The sequence below is a fragment of the Mastomys coucha genome, unplaced genomic scaffold (genome assembly GCF_008632895.1).
Source record: "Mastomys coucha isolate ucsf_1 unplaced genomic scaffold, UCSF_Mcou_1 pScaffold9, whole genome shotgun sequence".
NCBI classification, from domain to species: Eukaryota; Metazoa; Chordata; class Mammalia; order Rodentia; family Muridae; genus Mastomys; species Mastomys coucha.
Window position 1 is genome coordinate 54,477,529 of NW_022196915.1, and position 18,029 is coordinate 54,495,557.

Below are 18,029 nucleotides of genomic sequence, written 5' to 3' on the forward strand. Positions count from 1 at the left end.
GTCTGGGTAGTGGATACAGTTTGCTAGGGTGGAAGGGGAAGTACACAATGAAGAGAATGAAGCTAGAATAATCCCCATCCCTCTGGGCCACAGGTAGAGCTGCAGCTCTGTAAAAGATAAGGCCAGTACCCAGAGAAGCTTCAAAAGAGAACTGAGCCACATGGAGGACGGGGCGGGGGACTTTTGGAACAGGAGGAATCAAAGACAAATATGGAAAGTGAACTGAGAAGATGTCATCAACTGTCCACCTACTGCAGAAGAGGGAAAGAGGTTCCAGTCACCTCAAAGCAAAGAGATACACAGCTGAGTGAGGAGATGCACAAGGTCTGAGGTAGATGAGGCACCATGATGGATGGAAATCAATGGGCTCTGCTATGAACACATGCCTTGGATAAGGTGAGTCCCCAGCACAGTGCTCTTCAAGGATCTCATGTGGGCAGGTCTAGGCTGTGCATGCTCAGTTGGGACAATAGAAGCCACAGACAGTTTTTAAACTAGTTTTCTGGTTGTGGCAGGGTATGCCTATAGTCCCAGCACTGGAGAGACTGAGGCAGGCGGGTGGAGAGCTGGAGGCTAGCCTGAGCTACACAGCAAGAACCCTGTCCTGTGTAAGAGGCAGCTTACACAGGGACACAGGCCATACCTGGTCCTAAAATCTCTGCCCTACACTGTTCCCCTCATGCTAGGGATCTCCTTGGAAATATTTTCAGAAGCCACATTTTTTTTCAATCATATTATAAAATTTCCTTACCATGCCAATTGAATAATTATGCTTAACTTAATGTCATTGTTATCATCAGGTAAGCCTATGACAAAAAAATCTGATACCCGTGTCAACAATGACCATGTCTATTTATTAGCCTGTGCTAGGTTGATTTCTACTGAAAACGCATAAGGAAAGTCTCACGCTTTCTCTGGCTTGAGCCTCTACACCTATATGGCATGGAATTTGCTGTTCCTAAGGCTTGGCTTGAATCCCTGATCCTCTTATCTATGCTGGGATTACAGGCTTGTACCACTATGCCCAGCTCTCCACCATTCCTTGGCTCTCTCTGTCCTTATCTGTTTCTCCCCTCTTGGTCCCTTCTCCCCCTCTCCTCCTCCTCTGTGTTTCTGACTTGTAACCAGTTATCTTCACTGCTTAACCCAAATCAAATACCTCCTTCAAAGAGGTTCTATTGCTACTTAAGATGTTTTAGAGAATGAGATCAAAGGAACCTTCTTAAAACTAAGCATCTCTCATTACTTACCCATTAGGGAAATCTACAAAGCAGGACATACATTGTATTTTCTAAAACAGCCTCTAAATCTTAATCCTTAGTTATTATTAGTCTTGGATGTTTTTTTTTAAAGATTTTTTTTTTTCCCAAGACAGGGTTTCTCTGTGTAGCCATGGCTGTTCTGGAGCTTACTCTGTAGACCAGGCTAGCCTCGAACTCAGAAATCTGTCTGTTTCTGGATTTTTTTTTTTTTTAGAGTGAAACCATTGGCTGAGGAAGGTTAATTAATTTGCCTGTTTCTCGAGGGGAAACAGAACTAAAATTAAATTCAGACTGCTTTCCAGTGACAGCCTCGGAGCTTCCAGGATCTCAATGAACTAGACCTGAGAGGATGCAGTGAAACATGGAATCAAACTTGTCATTCCTGAATATAGTTTCATTTAGAGTTCTAAGCCATGAATCTTGAGAATAGTTTTAGGCTATATTGGAGTTTTCTCACTTTGCAAAAAGTTAAGAAGGCACTATGCCTGCAATTTTGGTGAACTGACAGCAGGTGGCAGGAGATCCCAGGCAAGGGCCATACTCCACCAATAGCAATGTGTCATTGAGGAGCGGGTGGAGGCAACTGAAGACAAACAATACGAACCTGGAGGAACTTCAGGTCTATTGACCAATTACACCTAAAACCCACACCATCATTAACATGAGCAAGTTCCTGTAATTTCTAAAGGGTTTTTTGTTTTGTTTTGTTTTTTTAACTTTATATATGAGAGTATCCAGAAGAGGGCATTGGATCTCATTACAGGTGGTTACAAGCCACCACGTGGTTGCTGGGAATTGAACTCAGGACCTCTGCAAGAGCAGTCAGTTCTCTTAACCACTGAGCCATTTCTCTAAGTCCCTGTAATTTCTATGACAACCTCATGTTGCTGACCATAAGCAGATGCCTTCCTAATGGTCACTGAATCTTTCAAGGGTACTTACTTTTTCACAATCTTGTTGCGCTTGGCTTCTGAGAAAGTTTCAAGCTGGAGGGACTCGTGGGTGAGAAAAGCTACAGCCAAATGGAAGTAATTGTTCCAGAGCTTCGCAGGATGCAGGGAATGGGCAAGGCAAAATAGAAAGTAACACCAGTGAGGATCCAGATAAAACACCCGCATGCGGGAGCATTGTGCTGTAAAAAAACTCAAATAAAACCTATGGGACTTCTTGTTCCGTCTGGGGTTTCAATTATTCACTGGTGAAAGTTTTGAGAGTTAATATTAACCTTTAGAAAAACAACCCAAACTTTACATTTTTCCTTTACCCTGGGGGCACAGGAGAAGTACTGCCAAGAAATGTACCTATTTATAGCAGGTGGTTTGGCAATGTGTATCAAGAGCCCTCCAGTTCCTCCAAACTTTTGAACTCGTAAATATTTTCCTGATTTTTTTTCTTCCTCTGTAGCTAGTTAAAAACATTTCAACCAAAGAAGGCCCTCACAGCTATTTAATGTAACAAAAATTAGAAACAATCTGAGTGTTGGTAACAAGAATTTACTCACTACACCAGAGGTCAGGGGCATAATGAATCATATTCTGCCACTGAAAGTATTATGAAAATGTCTAACACCATTGAGAAGAAGGCAGGGGTGTGGAAAAAGTAAAGAAAGTCGGCCAATGGATCATTAAAGAGTCACGGGTTCTTCTCTATTTTGGTTTGCACGTGATGTATTATATACATGTATACCTGTATAATTATCAATTCATATATACGTAAATGCTTCTAAATCCTCCTCTGGTTTTATGACTCTCTAGTGTAAACATTTGAGATAAAAACAAAAAGCACACAACAAGAAAATGTTCCCTGAAGTTAAAGTCCTTGAAGCGCTGGGGCCTGGTGGACCTTCACTAGGCCCTACTGACTGCACACATAAAGGTCCTTCCATTTGTCACATGAAGGAATAAATGAAGAAGCTACGAGATACCTAGGTTTGTTTTGTTTTATTTTTACAGGCAGGGTCGCATTATAGCCCTAGCTGACCTAGAACTCACCATGTTAGACCCGCTGGTCTAAAGCTCATAAAGATGCACCTGCCTCTGCTTTCTCAGAGCTGGGGATAAAGGTGTATGTGCCACCATGCCCAGCTGTTACCTGGAAGTCACGATAGTGACGGTGTGCTTCGTGTCTGTGTGAACAGAATCAACACAAAACCTTAATCTTGAAGGCGAGGATGAGAGATGCCTCCTTAGCCCAAAAGCTTCCTGGAACTTCAGGACCTATGGTCCACCGTGGTCTGAAACCATTAGCACGTCACTTGACTCTAGTTCACACTAATTTCTGTTATTTGCTGTGACTGTTCTATTTTACTGTTTTGGTTTTTTTTTTTTTCTTTTTTTGTGGGCAAATGCACAAATTGAACATCACCATGGGTCTGTATGCATAGGAGCGCAGTAACGAGACGGCTTAGCACTGGCTGAAGATTCAGGCTTCCTCTGGTGCTCCTGGACTGAATATCTAAGGATCAGGGAGACCACTGTATTTGTATTTGCATTTAGCTATACTTCCTATGACAGTACTGCTCATGTTTTCTTTTACGTGTGTTGCCTTTGTGCAAGGAAAACCAAACCATTTTATCATGTTTGGAGAACTCCGTTTTGGGAATGTGTGCTTTAGGAAGTCAGCAGACCCCCAAAACCCTTCTTTATTCAACAATGATAAATTCTGAAATGACACTTTCTCAGCTGACGAAACCTCTTGCTATAACCGAAGGCCTTCCACACGGGTGGATGCTTACCTGAAGTTCAAAGCTTGCCTGGTCCATGAAGCTCTTGGTAAGAACTTCAGCAAACTGATTGATGGCACGGAGGAAAACCCTGGGGAGGAAATAACAGATGAGGAAGGCAGCCCCATGCCTCTGGAGATGTCTCCCCACACACTCTGGACACAAAGCCAAGCACTCCTGGCTTGGCAGGCCAGAGAGCACAATCTACAAAAGGGGACATAGAAACACACTTTCCCTCAAGGTCTGGGAAAGCCTGGGCGCTGAAGATGAAGCAGAGACTGCAAGGCCAGGCTCTCTGACCCCAAGCCGGTGGTATACACTCGGCTATGACACCTACACCCTTACAGGTCAGCGTTCTCATGAAATCTCTCTTGAAGCTCTTACCTAATTGGGAAGGGACTTTCTGACTATCAGGACCATGGGAAGCTGACAACCCTTATACTGATTTGGCTTATGTGGCTCACTGGTAACATTCTAAAGAAATAATATATTGCAAGGCAATAGTATATATGTTCAGTTCAGTTCATGTCGATTTGCAAGCATTTGTTGCTAGGCAGCCAGTCTACGATACTGTCACAGGTGTCATGCTCAAATCCAAGTCCTGGTCTTTAGAAGATGACAGTACAGTAGTGGGTACCCTTCACTTAGACATCTAGTTGTGTTCCAGCGGGGACCACGGAAAAGAATTATATGATAGACTTTCAAAGAGTTGCAGGAAATCAGAAGGGAGAAAAGATCAACAGCCATTTCTGAAAGGATGGGTTTCAGAATGCGGTCCGGAACGGAGTCCTGTGGGTAGAATGTTGAATGTTCATGAGAGTACTCTTAAGAAAATAAGACACACAGTTTCTTAAAAACAGAATTGTTCTTGGAATGTGTATTCGTGCTCCTCCCACAAGTAGCCAATAGGAGTGAATGTGCTTCAGATTACTCATTATTGCGACTGTTGTTTAACGGCAATAAAATGTTAAACCTATCCTTTATATGCCTCTATGGAAAAACATGTTTTTGCCACATGCTGCTTGTCTTGTGACCATATGCAGCTCGAATTCGTGAGAACTTTACCCATGTGACCTTTCTTAACCCTCAGGGTATAAACTGTCTGGAGCTCTGAATAAAGTTGGCTACTGCATGAGGCTTTAGTCTCGCCTATTAATAGGCTCCATTCTCCCAGGTCCCACTGCCTCTCTAGAGCAGTGACAACTCCGGGCAGAGGTTTCCAACAGCGGTGATGTTTTAGAAGGGCCCTGTGAATGGAAGAACTGTTGACTTTCAGAGAGGATAGAGAAGGTATGGCAGGCAGAGGCTGTGATGTGAGACAGAGGACGCATTTAGGAACTTGAAGTCTGATTGGTGCAGGGGTTACATGCATAAGGAGGAAGTGGCTGGAAGGCAGGCAGGACCTTGAACACGAAGACGCAGAATCCATGTGGAGCCATTGAGAGGGTACGAAAAGCTGATGGCCAGTAGGGATTAACAAAAGGATGGTGAGGTCACTAACCCAGGCAAACAAAGACAGCAGACGGGAAGAAATTAGAAGTCTAGTAAAGGGAAGTGTCCAAGCCAACACGTTGAGGTCAGGAAAGGGCCAAGATCCTCTTTATAAGTGCCAGGTGTGAGGGATAAAGATTTAACAGTGCTTCAAGTATGCATGGCAGACCAAGGCATTTCAAAGTCAAATGGCCCCTGAATGGCTATGAGCTCTCTTACCTGTTCTGGGTCATATTCATGACCATCCAATCTTTGGCATACACATTCTTTCCAATCAGATCCTTAAACATAATGAAGGTTTCCATGAGAAAGTCCTGTGGAGAACAACGGAAGCATGTTTTAGGAAACAGGCTTATTCATAGTCTTTCTCTCGGCAAGTGGACAGAAGGACCCCTATGTTGGGATAACACACTGAAGGTCCCATAGCTGTGGCCTTTCCCACAAAGTTCTTATGGACAATGCATTCTTCTATATAACTGCTGCATAATTTGATGTATCATGAAACAAGATGTAATCTAAACTTGGTCTCCTGATTCAGTCTCCCAAGTGTTGTAATCAATAGTACTCCTGGCCTATGATGGACTTTTTTTGGTTTCATACCATGATTCTATAAAAAAAGGACACAACAGTACCCTTATTTTTACAAATGGTTTCACAAGGCTGAGAAAGACTAAAATAGGAAGCCAGATGGGGGCCATGGACTGTATATTTACAACCCTCAGTTCCTTAGTCCTCTGCTTTGTGCTGTTTGAATATCAAAACTGGCTAATTATTCTAATTATTTTAATTAAAACCTTTTTATTTCACGTGTATGGATGTTTTGCCTGCATGTATATCAATATACCGCCTGTATGGCTGGTGCCAATGGAGGCCAAAAGCTGGGGACGGATTCCCTGGAACTAGAGTTACAGATGGTTTCCTGCTGCCATGTGGATGCTGGAGATCAAAGCTGGGTCTACTGTGAGACCGACCAGTCAATATCCTCAAGTCATCAATTTTTTTTACAGATCTTGGTTCACATCCTCCTGAGTAGTTAGAACAGAAGAAAAGTGCCACACAAGCAGGGCAGCCATACTTTTGCAGGAAGGGTTGCATCACAGTGCATGGTGAAAACTGCAGAAGACCACAAGCGCACAGAGCACAGGGCAGTAAAAATGGCTGTTCTTGTCCAAAGGAGGAGCAAGTCAGAAATAGAATGGGTAGGTTTAAAAAAAAAAAAATTAAAAGGTTCTGAAACCATTTTTGCTACTTAGTTAAATTTAGACTTTTTCCACCAGGATTGCTGAACAGAAAATCTAATTGCTGGGCTGAAGAGATGGCTCAGCAGTTAAGAGCACCGACTGCTCTTCCAAAGGTCCTGAGTTCAAGTCTCAGCAACCACATGGTGGCTCACACCCATCTGTAATGGGATCCGATGCCCTCTTCTGGTGTGTCTGAAGACAGTGAAGTGTACTCATATATATAAAATAAATAAATAAATAAATCTTAAAAAAAAAAAAGAAAATCTAATTGTTTGCTTCTCTGACTCTGTATGTATAGTCCTGTAGAAAAAAAGGACATTGGGCAATGCTAAGAGCACAGTACTGAGAGACAAGATTCCCTGGCCCCATCGGTCTGTCCATCAGTCCATCCATCCATCCATCCATCCATCCATCCATCCATCCATCCGTCTATCCTCTACCAAGCTAATTCTATCTCTAGATAGATAGAAGGATGGAAGGATAGAGTGATACACACACACACACACACACACACACACACACAAACATCATCATCATCATCATCATCAATTTTGAGACTGTCTCATATAATCCAGGCTGATGTTGAACCAGACTATGTAACACAGGATAACCTTGAAGTTAGATTCAAACTGTCTGCCTGTGAACTCAGAAGGTCCCTACTTTACCTACTTTCCACAGGAAGTTTAAAAAAAAAAAAGAAAGAAAGAAAGAAAAGAGCTCACTAGGGTATTTTTTTGTAGAGCCCATAAGAATGGAACTATTGATACAAAGAGTGGCTCTTCATAGGCATTAACTACATGCACAGCACAAGGGCAGGCATTTCCACACATGGACTTAATCAGTGCTCACTCTAAGCCTCCATGTAGACAGGCTCTTACAGACGAAGAAACTGGTTCAGCGAGATTAAGCAGCTTGTGTCAAATTTCCTACAAGAACTCAGAATGGTCACACTTCAAACCTGGGCTATCTGCTACACCATCTGCCCTGAAGGACAGCACCTGGCTGCTTTAGTGGCCTCCTCCACCCCCTTCCTCTGTCTGGATTCCCTTACAGCAGGCCACTGCAGACACATCCACATATGGCTGATTCCTGAAGCATGCTGCCTCTTCTTGGGCTCCTAGCTTAAGCCACATGGATCAACACTCTAAGTCCTTGTTGGACTAACAATGATACATTCTCTCTGTTTTCTAGTTTTACCATGTGGGCAAGATGGGGGTGAAGGAGGGTACCGACACTGATCCATCAGCTACACATGCTCAGGATGGTGAGAGTGGAAAGCAGAAAAATGTATAGCATAAATAAAAGCATGGATGGCAGGAGCCATCCATCATCAGTTGGCTAACACAGCCCACGTTTAGCCCACTGATCAGAGACCATCTTTAGCGACAGCTTAATTCCATTAACAGCTCCATGAAGACTTTAGAGGAGGCATTCTTATAGAAACTATGAAAACACCCTTTCTTTTTAAAGCAACAGGAGATCACTTCCAAACATTGTAAGGGGTAGAGGTAACCTCTGTGTGCTTCCCCCAGAAAGGAAGGCAGCCGACCACAGTCTGGAAAACCAGCATGCTCGGTCATGGAGCCTCCATGCATGGTTCAAGGAACCAGTATCCGCTTAAGCGAGAAACAAACTTCAGGGCAAAGAGACGTCTAAGTGTTTCAGAAGAGGGGCCCACACTGAGTCCATGTGTGATGACTGTTGAACTCTTGACTTTGAGGTTGGTCTGGGTTTGGGTACTAGACAAGAATTGTCTCAACAACCCCCCCCCCAACACACACACACTTACACACGTGCATATACATACTCACACATGCACATTCACACACACACACACACACACATCAACACCCATGCACACACACTTAAGTGCACACACATACATCTAAGCCTACACACACACTCTCGATGGTTGCCAAGACCCAAAGCAGACCACTTACAATGATGTCCTGCCTGGTTTTGAAGGTGCTGATGTAGAGGCTGTAGTGGCTGTCCTCCATTTGTCGTAGGACAGCAATCATGCAAGCCACAAAGCTGCCCTGCAAGGAAAGAAGCAGAGTCAGGGTTCCTTAGAGTAACTGAAAAGAGACTTCGGGCATCATGGATTTTGGGTTTTCTGCCCAGTGAGCTCTACCTACAAAGACACATGGAACTAGAAACACTGCATCCAAAGGTACAATGGCATATGCTTTGCAGTTCTGCTCCAAGCATCTCCTAGTGTGAGTTAGGAAACCTGGAGCCTTAGGCACCCCATCAACAGCTACAATGTGTGGAATTCTTAAGGCCCATAGCAGTGGTTCTCAACCTTCCTAATGCTGCGACCGACCCCTTAGTACAGTTCTTCATGGTGTGGGGACCCACAGCTATGAAATGATTTTCATTGCTACTTCATAATTGTACTTTTGCTACTGTTAGGAATCATAGTGGACATATCGGATTTGCAGATGGTCTTAGGTGACCCTTGTGAAAGGGTTATTAAACCCCAGAGTGGTTGCAACCCATAAGATGAGAGAAATACTAGTCTAGATGCATTAAAGATCTCAACTAGGTTACCAGTAAAGGTAAACTAGTTTGTGGGTTCTGAGTTCCTGATTGGGGCAGAACTAAAAAGACAAGATGAATCAAATCTGAAGGTTGGAAGTGAGGGAGGAGTAGAAATAAAAGAGAAGGTGCCGGGAAACATCTCTCAGGGAACATTTGAAATGCTCAGGGTAGTTTTAGGTTTCTGGAGCATTCTGGATTTGGAGGTTTAGGGATTGGAAGTGCTCAATCAGTAAAATCTATGCAAATAGTCCAAAATTCGAAAAGCCACAATTTTTTAAATCGGTTGGTCCCAATTATTTCTGATAAGGGATATTTAACCTGCGGCAATGCTGAGGGGGACAAGACCCCTGGCAGGCCAATTCTCTGACTCTAGACCCTTTGGATGGTTACATCTAGCCTGCAAACCATGTGGAACTCTGCGCCAGACTCTGAGAAGGAGGCAGAGAGATCCATGACGACTGTAGTGTCTACTTGTGAGGTCTAAGCTACACACTCAGGGTGCTCTTCCCTCAGCCACACAAATTTCAGACCTCATTTTCTAGTCAGAGGGAAAATGTACCACCCTTTGTATTCATGTAAACACAAAAGCCACACAAATTTAAATGAATATGGCACAGAGATGTTGGCCACGCTTAAGGAGGAAGAGACCACTCGTATACCTCCCTCTGAATGTATGTCTCAGACTCTTTATTGAAAATGCTTATTTTTCCTATCCATAAGGCAACGTAAACTGTATCGAGATCTGGACACATTTTACAAACTATCATATACTCTGCATTTATGCAATAGTCAAATGCTGTTTGTGTCTCTGGCCTCTTGTTCACTCTGGATTTTGAATTTAATCTCACTTTTGTTTAATTTGCATTACTTTTGCTCCAAGTGAAATTTTGCTTCCATATGGTTTTGGTCATTTTATTTTATTCTTATTTATTTATTTATTTATTTTTGAGAAAAGGTTGCTGGTAGCCCAGGCTCACTTTGTCATGTACAGAAGATGATCTTGAACCTTAGACCCTCGTGTCCCCGCCTCCCCATTGCTGGGTTACATTTACAGGCAGGTACAGGCAGTGCTTGGGATCAAACCCAGGACCATGTGCACACCAGGCTGTCATTCTCTTAATTGAGCTATGTCCTATCCGATTTCTTCATATCCTTTACATTCTTCACTTATTTAACTAAAATACTATTACTACTGGCTCACAGTAGTCTTTGTATATTAAGTCTATTAATGACTTCCCATATAGGCTGTATGACTCTGACATCACATACTATTTTCAAATATAGGGGTTACATTTTTATCAGGATAAAAATCTAGTTTTCTTTCTATTTTAATATTTGGAAACTCAATAATCCTTTTCCTCTGGGATCAGGTACATATCCACTTATGCGTTCTTCTGGCTGCTCTAGTACTCAATTTTTCACATAGAGTTTTTAATTTCATTTGACATTTATCCTGAATGTATAGAACCAAATGAAAGAAATAATTTTCTCCAAACTATTCATTTGCTTTTCAAATGATATTAATTCAAAAATCCTCAGTAAGCATCTTATCACATAGTCATACACACACACACAAACATACATGTATACACAGACATGCATTTATATAAACATAGACACACATGCATAGACAAACACACACAACTGCAGAAGTCTGACAGGATTTTAATTATTCTCTTACAATATGACAAGTTATTATGTAGATGCGACTGCTCATTTATCCGCACCTCACTTTTTTTTACTCTCACATTTGTATGACGTGAGGACATAAGGATTTTCCTTTAAATCTCTGAACTGCTGCTACTATGACAGAGAGGCCATTGAACACACTTAGTTTTAAACCACCTCGTTCGTAAAGAACGCCTGCATCCTATTAGCCTTTCAGCCAACGTTTCCAAGTTTCAATGAACTGCTTGTCATTTCAGCTAAAAAAAAAAAAAAAAAAAAAAAAAAAGACGATTATATAAAACTAGCCAAACACCAATCTGGACAGTTAGATGTACCAGGAATACACAATACTGCCTAGATGCTGGCCTGTTGGTTACAAGTGTCCTCCATAAACCCTTTTGCCTGGGGCTGCCTGTGCCCCCAACTCTATGTTGTCTAGTAAGAAAAACTAGATTTTTTCCCCCTCAACAAACAGCTAAGGTTGTTGAAAACCTTATATCCTTGGGCTGCAGAGATGGCACAGTAGGACAAGGTGTCTGCAATCTTGATGACATCAGGTAGATCCCTGGGACCCACACGGTAGGAGGAGAAAAATGATCCTGAAGGTTGTTCTTTGACCTCCACACATACACCATGGAACACGTAAGCCCTTACACATACACGCACACTCGTACGTACACACACACACACAGAGTAAATAAGTTTAATGAAACATTGTGCCCCTGACAACAGCTGGAAAACAAGGTACCTTCAACAGGAGTTGTTCTCTTACTATTGTTTACTATTGTTTACTACATGATATGGAAATGCCTGCAGCGGGAAGGAGAAGCCAGAAGCTAGGCCATGGGAAGCTCAGTCATGAAGAGAAAGCTCAGTCTCTTGGACAGCCCAGATTGACTATCTCAAAGTCACCAGCTAATTGCTGCTGGATGCTTATGAGCCTTCTATTTGAGGTTACCAGCGTTTGCTCTCTTACCAGGACCACTCCAGTCGTCTGTCTGGATGCTGTAAAGTCTTGTCGATTAGGTGATATCTTGCTATCAGTCTGCTGCTTCTCATTATCTGCTCCTTGCTACTTATTCTTAATAAGTCAGCCATTCAAAATCAAAGTGTGGCCATCTTAGATCATCCTTTGAAACATATAGAACGGTCCTCTAATTAAAAAATCTAACCTCAGCTTTTGGTGTAATCAATAGAAGTTTTTTTTACTTTCATCACGACACCATTCATCCATCATTATTCTGGGCTCAATTTTGTCCTTTATTGACAACTATGTAGGCATAATAGACAGGTCATTGGCCTTCCTAAAAACATACTGATCACTAATCCTTAATGACATCTGCCTTTTTCCTTCAACTAAAATGGCCTAATGATCTAAAAAGATCCTTCAGAAGCTGAGATATGCTTATAACACGTAAATGTGATATGGAGGCCTACATGGGTTCAGTGTTAAACCACTGGTAGAATGGAGTGGGACCGTGTGCCTGCAGTGTGAGCTACCAGGAGAGACTCACAATGTGAGGAGACTGTCGGCTCATCCCAATCACGGTCCGGTTGATCCTTCTCAACAGCCTATCCATGATTAGCTGTACGTGTGCTGAAGTGGGACCCTGCGGGAGAAACACAGCTGTGACATTCCCAGCTAATGATGCTGAGCAGATGAGAGGTACCCAGAATAGTCAGACACATACAGGGAAGGAAACGGAAAAGCAGAAAGTTTTTGATGCTTCTGCACAGGGACAAACAAACAAAAAAACAGAACCCGCCCCCAATCAAACCTCAAGGTTAAGGGGTTGTGGTGCAATAAATGTTTGTGATTCCTTTTTAGTATAAATGTTAAACATCGAACACCCAATGATATCAGAGGACCCTTGGAAGGTAACTAAAGTTACAGGGTGGGGCCCTGATTTGAGGGGCTCAGTGCCCTTATTAGAAGAGACACTGAGGGAGAGCGTGTGCATTTGCCCTTATACTCTCTGCCTCCTGTTTAGACATGGAGTGTAAACATCGAGTAGAGTCCATGAGAACACACAGGGAGAGGGTGGCCATCCATAAGCCTTGCAGAGTGTCCTCAGCAGGACACCCTAACACGATGACACCCTAACCTCAGACTTCCAGCTTCTAGAACCTCTAAGGAACTAAACTTCTGTTTAAGCCCCCACTGTACTGTGGTGTGGTACAGAAGAGTGGGCATCATCACTCTAGGACTTAATGTTCTAACAGTCACATGTGAGGAAGGTCACAAATTGGACTCAACCGGACTAACACATCGCAGCGCCGAATACATGTGCACACTCTAATTCCTTCCCTTCCTGTAGTTGACATGACATTCCCTCAGTTTCAGGGTATCCATTTTTCCTTTACCAATGATGCCAACTACGGATAGCTTCTTGACTGGGGTTGGGAGCCCACAGTCCACCTGCCCGTCTCAATGCTGGGACCCTGTCTGGCTTGAACCTGACAGGCCTTGTATGTTCTGCTACAGTAAGAGGAGTCACTTAAAATAAATAAATAAATAAATAAAAGCTATGTATATGACATAACTGATCACATTTTTTATTCACTACCAAGTTCTTGGTTAGAAACCAAATTCCAAATCATGGCACTACTGGAAAGTGTTTTCAACTTCATCATGTGGTTTCTATAGGGATACGTAAGGATAAAAAGGGGGTGGATTATCTATCATGAATAAATATCAGATAAATTGTACAAACAGTACTCACTTGTACTACTGGGGCTCAAGGATATGGAAAGACAAGTTTAGGGCTTAATTAGAGAAAACAGTAGTATCTTCACATGCCTCTGGGGCCAAGGATGGCACAGAAGAAATACAGAAGCACCCAAGGGAACTATGACCTGAGGGTGAGGTGGGCTGCTGAGCTGCGGTCGAGCCAGTCAAGTCAAGTAAGACTTGGCTGTGAGACCCAGAGAGTATTTCCTGTGTCCTTTGGCAGAGGAGACTCTAGAGATACTGCTGGGAAACACAGACCAAAAGGCACAAGTGGTCCTCTGCCGTGTGGGAAGGCCTGCCCCTGGCAACCATTGTTTGTTTGGGGTGAGGTTCTTTTTCTTCTGAGCCATCAGTGTTCAAGAGAACAACGCTCTGAGAAGTTCCCCCAGCATCTCCAGCAGAGCCTGAACACAGGACACAGGAGATCCAAGCAGGTTCAGCTCCTGTTCTCAAGAGGCGGGGGTCGGGGGCTAGATTGCAGAGAATACCAAATTTAAAAACATTTCTAATGGGCTCCAGAGGTGGCAACAATATCGGACAGAAGATAAGACCAGAACTCAGAAGCTCAAGAGGTTTCTTCAAGAAAATCATCTTAGTAGGTCTTAGCAGATTTTTTTTTCCTTCTTTAAGGTTTGGGTGTGTATGCATGAGTCTGTACATACTCATTTACCTATGCATATGCATGTGGAAGCCAGGGCTGCCTTCTTTCTTGCTATTTTATTTGCTGAGTTGGGGTCTCCCACTGGATCTACAGATCACTATTTTGGCTAGACTAGCTGGCTACTGAGCCCTGGAGGGTTATGCCTGTCTCTATATAACAGTGCTGGGGTTATATATCTGTATGTGCAGCCATGCCCAGATTTTACATGTGTGCTAGGGAATCTACATGCAGGTTGTCATGCTTGTATAGCAAGCTCTTTACCCCGTTGAACATTCTTCCTAGCCCATGCACTTACAGATCTATTTGGTTGTTCCCTGAGACAGAGCCTTACCAAGTAGCCATGTCTGGCCTGGAACTTACTAGGTAGATCAAGCTTAGTGATCTGCCTATCTTCATCTCTTGGATGCTGAGATTAAAGTGTGCACCATCGTGCTGGAGCAACGCAGAGTCCATGAGAGCACTGCCAACGATCTCCATGGTAAGCCCGTTAGGAAAAGCTATTTGCTTATCGGTCTCAACCTAACGTGAGGTACGCCATGTTTAGTCCGTTCTAAAAAGGGCACAGCTTGCTCTATTAACCTCAGTGTTCCTACACTTCCTGAGATGAGGAAGACCACAGTTTCCTGCCGGGCGCAAAGGAACCAGCAGAGGTTCAGGCCATAGGAGGTGACTAGACTCACCACATCCGTCCTGTCTAGCACCTCTAGTATGTTGCTTAGAAGCTGTGAGCTCGCCTCGTGGTCGGGTTTGGTCGAGTGGTCGTCCAGCTGGCCACTGAGCTGGTCTGTCAGCAGCGGCAGCAGCACCTCCCTGCACTCTGAAGGAGAACAGAAAACAGCTCACACACGGCTACCCGCTAGCTCCCTCTACAATCCCACTCGCCTCTGAACACCCCGCAGCCAGCCCAGCCAGAAGAGCCCATGGATTTAGACATGGAGCTTCAACCTCAACTAAGAAACTCCTAGCACAGGCAGATGAGATGTGAGCACCAACTACTTTCTTTTTCCAAACTGGGGATTGGTAGGGGGCTTCTGCCTCTACAGCGGAGACACAGACGTAGGCTCTAACAGTGTGTAAATTATGGAACGATTTCATCAGGTTTTAATTTTCAGAATTGTTTGTATTGTCTGTGTATGCATATGCGTGCACACCTATGCTTGCTTGGGTTCATACACATGAATTCAAATTCAAGCAGTGGGCCATGGGGGCGATATGAAAGCATCAGGTCTCCTCAAGCTGGTGTTACAGATGGATGTGAGCTGCCATTTGGGTGCTGGGCACTGAACCTGATTCTCCACAAAAGCAGCAAATGCTGTTAATTACTTTGCTACCTCTCCAGCCTACCCATCCACTCCCAGTTTTGGATTAAATTTTTAATTTTCTGTTTTTTTGATGCTAGAGATTGAAGCCATGGCTTATACATGCTAGGGTCATGCTCTACACCACCCACTCCTCTATAGTGTGTCCGTCTGTTTTTTAAATGTTACCATGAACGCTAAGTTACAGGAAGTAGATAAAAACAAAGGCAGATAGCCATGTTCTCAGAAAGTTTCCACCTGATCAAGACAGTTACCAAATTCCTGTGACTCACCTTGTCCCTCGATAGCATATCTGGCTCACATCCTTATGGACATGTAGTTAAGAGAGATTGTCATTACATCCTTTTCTTGGGATCTCTGCCACGATGGCACTTCATTAGGATGTTTCTAAGTTCTTCAGACATTACAAAGGGGACTGTAACCAGTGATTTTACTGCCACCAACTAGAACTATCTAACTGATGACTGGAGAGATGACTCTTGAATTTGATCTCCAGAACACATGTAGTGGAAGTAGAGGACTGATTCCCACTAGTTCCTCTGACCTCTATGTATATGTGGTAGTACGCATATATAAATATACACATACATGCATGAATGTATACACACACACACATACACACACACACACACAGAGAGAAAGAGAGAGAGGGACAGAGAGAGAAAGAGAGAGAGAGAGACATGGGGGAGAGAATAAGAAAGAGGATGAGAGAGAAAACACATTAAAATGTAAAAGGATAAAATAAGACAAAAGGAAAAGAACTGTCTAGCTGGGGGTGGTGGTGGGTGCTTAGAATCCTAGCCCTCAAGAGATAGACAGAAGAGCTAGGGCTTGAGGTCAGCCTGGGACTGCAAAGAGAAGACTGTTTCAGTAAAAAAGGAAAGAAATACTAATATTAACTATCAGAGAGCTGGAGAGATGATGGCTCTGCAGTAAAAGAAGCACTGGCTGCTTTTCCAGAGGGCCTGAGTCTGATTCCCAGTACCCACGTCAGGTGGCTCAGATCCACCTGCCACGTCAGCTCTCAGTCAGACACCTCTTCTGGCCTCTCGGGGCACTTGTATGTACACACACACACACACACACACACACACACACGCACGCACACACGGAAGGATGGCGTTGGGGGAGGATAAAAAAGAAAACTTAAACTGACTTTAGCCTCCTAAACTTCTTTCTCAGAAGGTCCTAAAAATCATGAAACTAGCTGGGAGTTGGTGACGCACACCTTTAATCCCAGCACTGGGGAGGCGGAGGCAGGCAGGATCTCTGAGTTTGAGGCCATTCTGGTCTACAGAGTGAGTTCCAGGATAGCCAGGGCCATGGAGAAAAAAACCCTGTCTCAAAAAAACCAAACCAAGCAAGCAAATAAATTAAGGAAAAATGAAGAATAAACAAAGAGCCAGCCAACAGTTAACAGAATTGCTGGTACCAAATTCAGATCAAATAAATCAAGAAACAAAACCCAGGCAAGGGAGAAAGCGCTGACTGTCTGGACGCGGCCTGGCCTAGGGGCAGGGCAGAGGCTGTGGGATATCTTCCTGTGCTTAACAGCTCATTTGTTAAATTCCATTACTAAGTCTTCTCCTTAAGGCCTTTCTAGAGGCAGAAAGGTCAAGAATTTAAGGTCATTTCTAGATATATAGCAAATCTGAGGCAAGCCTGGGCTATATAAGACCCTAGCTTAAATATCACTCACGGAGAGGAAGAAGGGGAGCGGTATTTAACGTATTGGAATGTGTGTAGCTTATAGACTAATAATACTTTGTATAAATGACTTCAGCATCAACAAATTTTGGTATTCACAGAATGTCGTAGAATCAGTCCTTCATAAATACCAAGAAAACAACCATAGTTTTCTTTTTTGGTGATATCTGTCTCACTTCGGAATTGGTTTAGGAACGTCACACAACAACACATATCATACAGATAGGCTAAGAACACACTGTCATGTTCAATTTCAACTGAGGTTTCACTCGTTACGATAAACTAATCTACTCTCAGCCAGACAATGGCCAGAGGACAGGGAACTGAAGTACCGGCCTCAGGAATGCTCACTGTAACACGGTGCAAGGCACTGTGGCACACGTGTACTGCAGTGGAAGGCGGCTGACTCCTTCCCCAAATGCTGCAGAACCTCAGTTTCTGAGGGAGACTCACCTGCCTGCTGGAAAAGGCTGCTCTCCACTATCTTGGTCATGCAGTTAAGTTTCTGCCGGACCAGCTGGTTGTCAGGAATGCTTTGAATGAACTTGCAGAAGAGCACACTGGAAGAGAAGCTCGGGTCAGTGCATTCACTCAGCCATCTGAAAGCATCTTTATACACTTCTCTACAGGCATCCTTACACACTTCTCTACAGGCATCCTTACACACTTCTCTACAGGCATCC

The 18,029-nt window shown here is 43.5% G+C and overlaps 1 protein-coding gene across 1 annotated transcript in view; it reads right to left on the reverse strand.

Annotated features, from left to right (window-relative positions):
- Positions 1–18,029, reverse strand: part of Dock5 (dedicator of cytokinesis 5) — a 195,487-nt gene that overhangs the window by 36,467 nt on the left and 140,991 nt on the right. The window contains exons 26-32 of the mRNA XM_031361039.1: positions 17,800–17,906; positions 15,001–15,137; positions 12,443–12,538; positions 8,657–8,755; positions 5,695–5,789; positions 3,997–4,075; positions 2,205–2,305 (exon numbers count right to left, since the gene is read on the reverse strand). Coding sequence (XP_031216899.1) covers positions 2,205–2,305; positions 3,997–4,075; positions 5,695–5,789; positions 8,657–8,755; positions 12,443–12,538; positions 15,001–15,137; positions 17,800–17,906 — 714 coding nt within the window. The remainder of the gene's footprint in view (positions 1–2,204; positions 2,306–3,996; positions 4,076–5,694; positions 5,790–8,656; positions 8,756–12,442; positions 12,539–15,000; positions 15,138–17,799; positions 17,907–18,029) is intronic.